The sequence below is a fragment of the Vulpes vulpes genome, chromosome 14, assembly GCF_048418805.1.
Source record: "Vulpes vulpes isolate BD-2025 chromosome 14, VulVul3, whole genome shotgun sequence".
Classification (NCBI taxonomy): domain Eukaryota; kingdom Metazoa; phylum Chordata; class Mammalia; order Carnivora; family Canidae; genus Vulpes; species Vulpes vulpes.
In genome coordinates, this window is record NC_132793.1 from 117189559 (window position 1) to 117199708 (window position 10150).

General features: G+C 43.1%; 1 protein-coding gene across 2 annotated transcripts in view; it reads left to right on the top strand.

Moving 5' to 3' along the window:
- Positions 1-9940, top strand: part of CLNK (cytokine dependent hematopoietic cell linker) — a 201307-nt gene extending 191367 nt beyond the window's left edge. For both annotated transcript variants that reach the window (XM_025998330.2, XM_025998334.2), the window contains exon 19: positions 6236-9940. In XM_025998330.2, the coding sequence (XP_025854115.2) occupies positions 6236-6382 (147 nt within the window). In that variant the 3' untranslated portion in view covers positions 6383-9940. The remainder of the gene's footprint in view (positions 1-6235) is intronic.
- Positions 9941-10150: the final 210 nt, after the last annotated feature.

Sequence of the window (10150 nt, forward strand, 5' to 3'; positions counted from 1 at the left end):
AAACCAGAACCTTCACACAACTACCTACTGTCCTTAAGTAGAGATCAAGATGAAGATCATGGCCAGGGCTGCCAAAGCACCTCAGGTGGGCGCCCACATGAGCATCCCATCAGCAGGTGTGTGAGGGCTCCAGCTGAAAACCAGCGTTGGACCTGGAGCCCCTTCTGAGAATCACACGTGACTGGAGACGTGCACTCCGCACCAGCCTTTGCCAGAGCCTGGGAAAGTTTGGGCATCCATGAGAGCACGAGAGGATGGATAGATTAATACAGAAATCGGCTAAATAGAGCCACAATAAGGGAGTATTACAGCGAGGCTAGAGAGAAGGAGCCAATTTTCCCTTTTGTGTTGAGGATTAGCGACTTCGCAGAATGTAAAACACTCTGAGCCCGCCAGGGACTTAGCCAGGCCACAGAAAATGTGAGTTATTATCTTTTTATTCTTACTCAAGTCGTTGCAATAACTGGGGTATAGTTCCCCTGCACCAGATGCCTGTGGTTAGTGGATGGAAGCTCCGTGCCCCCTCTATCCTGCTCTAGCTTCTTCCAGCTCATAGAATTTCCCACGTTCTTAAAGAAAAAAAGCTGCATATGACTTTTTTTAAAAAAAGATTTTATTTAGTTTTTCATGAGAGACACAGAGAGAGAGAGAGAGAGAGAGGCAGAGACATAGGCAGAGGGAGAAGCAGGCTCCCTGCAGAGAGCCTGATGCGGGACTGGATCCCAGGACCTTGGGATCACGATCTGAGCCAAAGGCAGATGCTCAATCACTGAGCCACCCTGGTGCCCCCGTATATGACTTTTAAATGCTCGGGACACACACAAGTGGAAACCATGTGCCCTGACATGCGTGGCCTCTGCCAGCTGCTGTATCATTTGCTCTCTCTCCTGGACCTCAAAAACCTCTGGGAAAGATGCATTATGGAGCCCTTTTACCAACTCCTACAGACCTAAAGGGGTCACAGCTTTTCCCTTAGCATGCCACACTTTGGTCTGCCTACAAAAGAGGAAACAGCGACTCTTACTCTGGGATGCCATCTGAACAGCATTTAATCAGATTGTCAGCCAGTTCCCTGCCTCAGCAGGGAGGCACTTGCCATCTGTGACAGCCAAGATTAGACCATCAGCTTCCAGGTGAGCTGCTCTAATTATTACCACCAAGGATCCCTTAAGGATTCAAACGCCTATTTTAAGAAAACCCTTTTTGGGTTATTCCAGAATGTTCTCCTCCCATGCATTATTCCCCCAAGCAAGTCTCCTTTTTCCTGCTATTTAACACTTGCATGTTTGCTGTGCATGGGACCTGTCCTGTGCAGTTAACAATTACTAAATTAACTTGATCGATTTCACCCTCCTAGCAACCCAGTGACATCGGTGCCACTAATATTTCCATTTAATAGACAGTGACACTGAGACACAAATGCTAAGTAATGGGCCCCCCAGTCACAGCAGGTACACGGCAAGGCTGGGCTTCATTTTTCGCTCTGCAAAAATACTTGTATGGTCTCAGATAACATCATGACCAAATGCAAACAATCCCCAGCCTGCTTGAAAACAGGCCAGAACGTGGGATGAAGGAGTGTTAACACTTTCGTGAAGTGCACCAGGCACTGCATGAGAACTTATACTTTATACTTTAGAGCTGTACACTTTCCTGCCTGTCCACCCAAGGAGCTGGCTGCTGGTGCAAGGCTGGGATGGTCTAGCGTGTTCTCAGCTTGCTCCTGCCCCTCACCATGCAGGGGAGCCCCTGCCTTGCTGGGGGAGACGTTCCCAGCTTTACAAAAGGGAGAAAGAATTTGATACAGTACAGCTCTGTTGAGAGCAAGCCAGCACTAGCTACTTTATCTGGGGCTTGAATAAAGAAATAGCGTCTTAGTTTGACTCTGCAGAGAAAGGTAATGAGATACAGGGTTGTCAAGGATAATTTTGGTTTTGTGTGGCTTTTTTGGCTGCCTCACAAACTTCAGAATTTAACCACACATCCAACGCAGCGACACCCATCTCAAGGGAGTCATTATGTGTCAGATGAGGGGATGTCAACACAGCCACGTAGAGGCTCAGACACATAGAGGCAGGTGCACAGTGAGTATGGGTTTCCACTGTAAGTGATTCCTGAGAGCCTGTGCATCAGGTTTGTTACCCAGGCCCAAGTGAGGCGCAGCTCTCCCCGGGACACAGGGGTTGCAAGCATGCCAGCACACCTCCCCATGCACAGAAGGTAAGCAAACCCACACACATCTGCCAAGATTAAGCCTGGGAAGGTCCATTTTGCCGCATATTTAGGTATTTGGGTCATCCTGTTAGCCACATGGCTAGAAACTCATGTCTGAATTCAGATTTAGGAAAGACCCGGTGTCTTTATTCCCTGGGGCCCATAACAAAGCATCACAAACTTGGTGGCTTCATCAGAAATGCCTTCTCTTGTGGTGCTGGCAGCCAGACATCTGAAGTTAAAGTATCAGCAAGGCTTCTAGACACCAAGGGAGGACTTTACCTTGTCCCTTTCAGCTTCTGGTGGCTCTCTGGCTTGTGGGTCACATCATCCTCATCTCTACCTCTGCACTAAAATCTCCCTCTTCTCTGAATGAGTCACCCTGTGCTTCTCTCTAGTAAGGCAACACATGATGGCTTTTAGGGATAACCCAGGATTCGCTCCTCCTACAATGACCCTCGATTTATCCCATCTTCTGTCATGTGAAGTAATATACAGTCTTTTGATATACAAGGTAACACAGATTCCCGGGATTAGGACATGACCTATCTCTCAGGGACCACCTTTCAGCCCACTCTATCCATCTGCTCAGTTATTTTCCAAGCATTAATTTTATGCTTACACTATGCTAGACTTAATGCTCCATTCTGAGGACACAGAATCCCTGCCATCTAAGGGCAACCCTGCTCCATCTGTACCTATCTATGCATGCACCTAAGCAGGGGTGAGACTGGAAATATTTAGCAACTGCTAGAACACCAGGCCTGGCAAGAGAAGTACCTGCCGAGGCAGCCCCGGTGGCTCAGCAGTTTAGCGCCGCCTTCGGCCTGGGGCATGATCCTGGAAACCCAGGATGGAGTCCCACGTCGGGCTCCCTGCATGGAGTCTGCTTCTCCCTCTGCCTGTGTCTCTGCCTCTCTCTCTGTGTGTCTCTCATGAATAAATAAATAAAATCTTAGGGAAAAAAATGAGAGAGAGAGAGAAGCACCTGCCATTAGTAACCCTCAGAGCTTCACTGGCTGCCAGACATTAACCTGCATCTGAGTTCAGATATCACATCTGTTAACGTTTCTGTGAAAGCTCATAGAAAGGAGCAGTTTCAATCATCAGACCTGCCCTTGTCTTGCAAATGGTTATGATAAATGACTGAAAATTATGATAGATGCTTACTGGATAAATCAAACTTTAAAGACTGGTAGGCAGAGCTTTTCACTTCTTCCATCAGCTTCTCTCTTTTCTTCTTTCACTGCTCTGGGCAGTCCCAAACAGATTTCTTTACCCTTCTGTCCGTGAACCATTGCCTACAGTTGGTATGTAAGGCAAACAAACACAAAAGATTTAAAGAAATTTTAAGATCTAACAACAGGATGACATTTGCTGCCCTCCTGGAAAAATCATTTAACATAAAAATAAGAGCTTAATTATAATATTTTTTTAAGTTTCTTTAGGGTAATATATCAGTTATGGGCCTATCACTAGAAGGAAATAATAAGAAATGACAGCCTGATTTTTTGCTCCTGCTTTGCTTGCTTCCTACCCCTTACTAAAATTACAATTTCGTGTAAAATGGCATCCATGTAGTCAGTTATTAAAATAATTAATATTGAAAACATTATTTCAAGACCATCCTAACGATAACAGGAATGCGAACAAAAAAGCAGGCATTTTTCCTCTGAAGATGAGTATCAAGGAAGAGGCTTTCCTTTGTGCCACATGGGTTAACCAATTTTGGAAAAGAGTTCCACATGAGAAGTTTCTTTTCATCACTTACTTTTAGTTTTGTTGAATATGAAAAAAGAGGAAGAAAACTCCGTTTATGACTGGAGATGAAAATACCAAAAAAAGGGGGGGGGGCTTTCCTGAAGGTGGACAATAATAATCTATAAACTTCTCCAGTGATCTCACTGTTCTTTGTTCACGTTCTTGGCAAACCCACAAGGGATGAAGTCATAGTCATGACAAAATTTATTGAGCACTCACTGTATACCAAGCTCTCTTCTAAATGGTGAATAAGTGTTAGTTCCATTAATCCTCACAATGGCTGTCAGAGGTAGGTCCTGATATGATTTACCATTACTGTTCGTAGACAGAGAAACTGAAACAGGGAGTAAGAGAAACGAACCAAGGTCACACAGCTCTTGAGTGGGAGTACCGAGTTTGGAACTCAGGCACATGGTCCCCATAGCCCCTTCACATCAGACTTCTGCACCCCTTGCATTCCCCATGGCACAACCAGGAAACCACCTTACCTTAGCATCAGGTCAGACCTAGTGTTTATTGTATATCTGCGAGGAGTGGACAGATGGGTTATCTCACTGAAATCAGATCCAGTAGCAGGTGCAGATGGGCAAGCCACAGATTTAATCAGGACTGTTTTAGTGTGAAAAGACAGAAGCTGGGGCACCTGGGTGGCTCAGTGGTTGAGCATCTGCCTTTGGCTCAGGTCATGATCCCAGGTCCTGGGATCAAGTCCCACTTCGGGCTCCCTGTAGGGAAGCTCCCTAGCCTATTTCTCCCTCTGCCTATGTCTCTGCCTCCCTCTCTGTGTCTCTCATGAATAAATAAAATCTTTAAACAAAAGTAAGAGAGAAAAGAAAAGGAAAGAAAAGAAAAAAAGGAAAGCCAGAAGCCAAGTCAGATGAGCTTGGGTGGGAATAGCTGAGAAGCTTGTGGACTATATCCCAGTCTTTCCTCCAGTGTGATACCTCATTATGCTTCACACCCTCCACAGGTGGTGGGAAGGAGGGGACAGCCATGGCAGTTACAGGTCACTAGCACTGTGTGCCCCTGAGGAAAAGGAGTTCCCTCCCAGTGGCCACATGCAGCACCCGAGGGAAGCTCTCCAGGAGGCCTGGTGATGCTCCTGAGTCCCAAGTACATTCTTTAGAGCATGTTATACCTAAATGAAATGACCTGTTTGTACAGGGAGTTATCTTCTGTCTGCCCCCTCCAGAATGCAATCTCCACAAGGACAGGCACCGTGACAATCCCACTCCCTGCTGGATACCCCGAAGGCCTGCAAACATGTGCTGGCAGCATCAGAGTCATCCCACCGAAGTCCCTCCCTTCAGGCTGTGTCGTCTCTGTCCTGGTCTGTTGGAATCCAGGGTCACAAGCCATAGGCCAAGTTGTATGAGAGAAAGGGCAGACGACTCATATCCAAAAGAACTAGATTCCATTCCTGGTCCTGGACCACTGGCTGTGTGACCCAAGCAGATCAGGCCATGTTTCTGAGCTGCAGTTTCCTTAGCTCTTCCATGAGGCCATTCCACGTGCCCTGCTCACCTCATGGGGTTGCGGCCGAGGAGGATCAAGCTCTTCCTACTTATAGTCATCCTCTTCCTTTGAGGATACACCCAAACTCAGCTCATCAGAATCACCACCATCTGTGTCCTCATGTCTTCAACACCTGCCTTTGTTCATGCTTCTTCCTCTGCTTTTAGAATCCTTAAACCCTCTTGTCCCTTTATTCAGAATCACCCAGAAGGTATAGCCCATTTCAAGTCTGCATCTTCAGCGAAGCACAACTTGATTCCCCAAACTTGAAATAATCTGTCTATTCAGTTTGCCACAGCCCTTCATCTGCATATCTCCAGAAATACAAAAAGAGTAAAGATCTGCTGTCACCTCATTATCTCACAAGAAACCCAGGCAAGGAAGCAACATTGGCACTGTGGCTGGCTCTGCTCCTTCTGATTACCCCCAGGATTCACTGGAACACAGGGGTTTCCAGGAGGGGGGCTCTCTGCAGGTCTTCCCACCAGTTTACTAGGTGAAGATGAGTGGTCTCCCCAAGCACCTTACTCTTCCTTGCTAACTTCTTTATCACACATCCTTCGAGAGCTGGTTTTCCACATTCTTTTTTTTTTTAATCGCTTTCTGACATACCTTCACACACACACAAAAAAAAGCTAAATGAGTTAATTTCTTCCCTAAGGAAACGAAGCATCTTATTCTGTGCTTTAACCCACAGAAACAAAAGATATTTAAATTTTCATTAACTTTCTTTTCTGTGTTTCAGAAGTTTAATTCAGTAGAAGACATCATCGAACACTACAAGTATTTTCCCATCATACTAATTGATGGGAAAGACAAAACTGGAATCCACAAGGAGCAATGCTACCTGACTCAGCCCCTCCCCCTCAGCAGGTGCTTCTCACCTTGGTAGCCTGGGTATTGTTTTCAGTTCAATGGATCCAATACCTCCAGCCACTTTTCATTTATTTCAAAAGATGATTTTCTGTGGCTTCAAGGGATCACTTCTTTGACTTTGGAGAAAAGAAAAACATTCTATGATGGAAATTGGAAAATCAATCTCTGTTTTGAAAGCTCAAACTACAGAAAAAATATTGATAAGAAGCAAAAATAAAAGCTGGCTCTTAAAAAATATCCTATAAAGAGAAAACTATAAACATGGTCATCATACTTATATTCCAGATGAGAAAGAAAGGTGACAAGAAGCTTTGCTTAAATGTTTGCAGCTAGCATGGGACAAATCTATGTGAGACTTCTGAATCTATGCTCTTTATAAAACCTGGTCCTGCCTTTCTTTCAGAAGTGGTAGGACCTGTGAAGGTATGTTTTTTGAGATTGCTGAATATAAGCTTTATTTTATGTGTAATCCTGGAAACGCAATTGTAGGGAAGGAATGTAGCAGAAAATAAGAGTATTTGCAAATATTACCTATAACACAGAAATGCTTTTGCACTAGTGTAAAAGGGCCACAGGCCCAGTCTCCAGGACTCTTTTCTAGTGGCTTTAAGACAAATGGAATTACTAGATATATAATAAGGGAGTAAGCCTAAGTCTGAGTGAATTTTTTTTGTTTTGTTTTTGAATTTTTTTTTTTTTAATTCCAATTGTGGACCTCCCTTCAAAGGAAGAGGACTGTCCTCAGATTAGTGCTACTTTGAAGAATCCTGCATGCCTCCTGGTGCTGTCACCTCCTAAAGCTAAAAGAATCTTACTCTATTTTACAATACAAATGAGGACTAAGAGGCTCAAAGATACTGATCTCACTCTGTGTAAAAGAGTCCACATCTTTATCTATTTTGCCTGGCCCAACCAAGCACACTTTCCCAGGTATATTCCTGCAGAATTTTACAATCAAGTTCAAAAGCTAAATTGAAGAGAGAGAAACCATTTGAAACCATGGGTGGTTTGAAATACAGATTTGCCTGTGTTAAAATATAAAAATAAATAAACTCTTAAGTGGAGTAGGTTTTTAAAAAGGGGGGGTGGGGTTCCTGGTTGAAGTCAATCTACATAATGACTTCAAATGTTACCACAAAGCTTACACATGAAATTTATGGAATATTTATACAATAGTAGCTTTAAGGTGGAAATAAAATCAAAATAGAATCAGAAAGAAAGAGAATGGAAACAATGCTTAGGCTTATCTCATCTAAAATGGCAGCCAAGAAGTGGTCTGAGAGGAGCTCTGAGCGCCTACCTATCAACTAGACAGTTGCACAGATTCTGCTTTCACAAGGTCAGTGGAAAGTTACACCTCTAAGGCAGATCAGGAGCACCTGATGAAAAGCTCTTTGTCGGTTAGCACTCCTGATCCCCCACTGAGCCTCCCTTCAAGCGCACCTGCCCAGGATAACATATGAACTAAGAGGTGAGTGTGTCTAAACTGAGGCTTGGCTACTACAGAGCACACTGTTCAGAGCTGAAGGCTTTATGGTTGCTGATCACTCTCAGCTGGACTTCGGCAAGGCTGGACTTTTCCATGCCTAGGCTGGCATGGAAAGAGACAGCAGAGGCCACTGCTCACGTGCAGAAAGAATCTGACCCTCACCCTCCCTCTACAAAGCTGTTGGGAGATGCCTGAGAACTCTGATTGGCTTGTTTGAGCCATTCAACACTGTGTGCTCGAGTCATCTGAGTCTCCTCAAACACTGTTGTTGTTAAAACAGATGAGCATCAGCTGGTGTCTAACACTTTATGAGCCTTATGCTTTTCAAAATGCTTTATTCATAAATGCCTGATATGATGGGAAGAGGAAAAGAGGTAAAAGTAAACCATCTTGAAATTAAAAGCCCACCATACTTATACATAGTTAAAATCTCTGGAAAGAAAGATAACATTCAAAATATTGATGGGGTTGCTATGTAGATGATTTGTGTTGGAGGGACCATGTTAGTTGGGTCTTCTGGAACTCAGGTGCCAAAACAGGAGTTAGAAATGTCAACATTTGTTAGAGGTAATGCCAGAGAAAGATGGGACGGGAGGAAAGAGTAGGACTAGGTAGGGAGAGACTTCAGGCTGGGATATGATCTGGACCCTGTGAGAGCAAGAAGGATAGAGACATGAGTAGGAAAGCCATCCAGCAGAGATGCAGCTCTGGGAGCATCCTGGCCAGCCCACTGATATGATCCAGACCAAAGATTGCTCATAGATGAGAGAGAGTCTAATGTGAAACAGAAATGGCTAGGTCTTACAACAGCATGTAAATCATTGCCAGAGGATGCCTTGGATAAACACAAGCTTCGGATGCTATGGGAGATCCAGAAGATTCTGCAGCGGCAGGCTGTCAAATAACTCACGGATTAGCAAGTTCTCTCAAGGGAAAACTGAGTGACCCACCACCATGCCTGCCACAGTGACTCTGGTTTTCAGTGTTGACTGTAATACGGACGTATTGCTTATACACAGACTACTGAAGAATAAGGACACACAAATTTTAATTGTTCTTGATTCTCACAACAGTTCTGAAGAGAAGGCAGGCCAAGTATTCTGAATCCACTGTATAATTGAAGACACTGTGCCTCCTTGGCCTATATCTTAAGGTGACACAGCCATAGCTGGACCAATGCCTTCAGACACAATTCTATTCAGTGTCTAGCTGCTTTTTATAACTGAAAAAGTTCAATGATTTGGGTTTGGCTTGCCCAAATTCCAAAGAATTTGGAATTTTCCAAATTCTTTTCCATTGAAAATGAAATAGTATCACTTGACTCCTAGCTGCCAGAGAGTAGTGAAATCTTAGCTTTATCTGATTATAGCATCTATTACGTTCAAGACATTTCTTGTTGGCTAAATAACTATCATTATGGATCAATTCATATCTTCCTCATCTTTAATAGTATCTTGCTATGAGCACTTGTTTGTGTATGCATATATTGCTAGGCACTTTTGAGGACGTTGGAATTATAGTGGTTAATTAAGTGGGAGAAGTAGACAGAAAGTACCCAATAAATAAGATAATCTTCTTTACTGTATTTTCATTTGAACACTTATCACTGAGTGCTTGTCAGTGAGGCCAACATTAGACATTTTGATGAAGCTTATTTGAGATGGTTTTTAAAAGTTCTGAACCAGAAAATTTTAAATTTTACTAAATTTACTTAATGGAAAATTCTCCTACTTAGGTATATGTGTGTGGGAGAGGATGTGGATATATGAATAACCATGTCACAGCTCAAATCAGTTAAATCTTCTAGGTTGATGACCACAGAGGAACCAAATTTTACCCTATTGTCAAATTTAGCCCATTTCCATGTGTGTACACATAAACACATTTTTTATAAGATGGTATAAGATGGTATTATTTACGACTAGCTATATTTGTGTATCCATTTTTGTATACTAATGTTTGTTCCAGCTAAATGCACTTTCTTTTGAACATTCATGATTTACAGCCATGTTAAAATAAAGCAAATACATAATTAAATGTCATAATATCTCTGTAACTGAGTATTAAAGAAAGGATTTCAAAATAGTTTAATTTTGTTCATTTCATGCCCTATTAGCCTTCAAGTCCTTCTGAAGTGATAGGATAAACTTATGACAAAATTTCTGGAACAATTTTTGACATATGAGTATTAGCCCAAGCTAGATTTGGGGAATAAAGATGAAAAGACCTAATCCCAGCGATTGAGGGCTAAGAGTCTGGCACACAAGATACACAGGTAATTAAAATCATGTAACA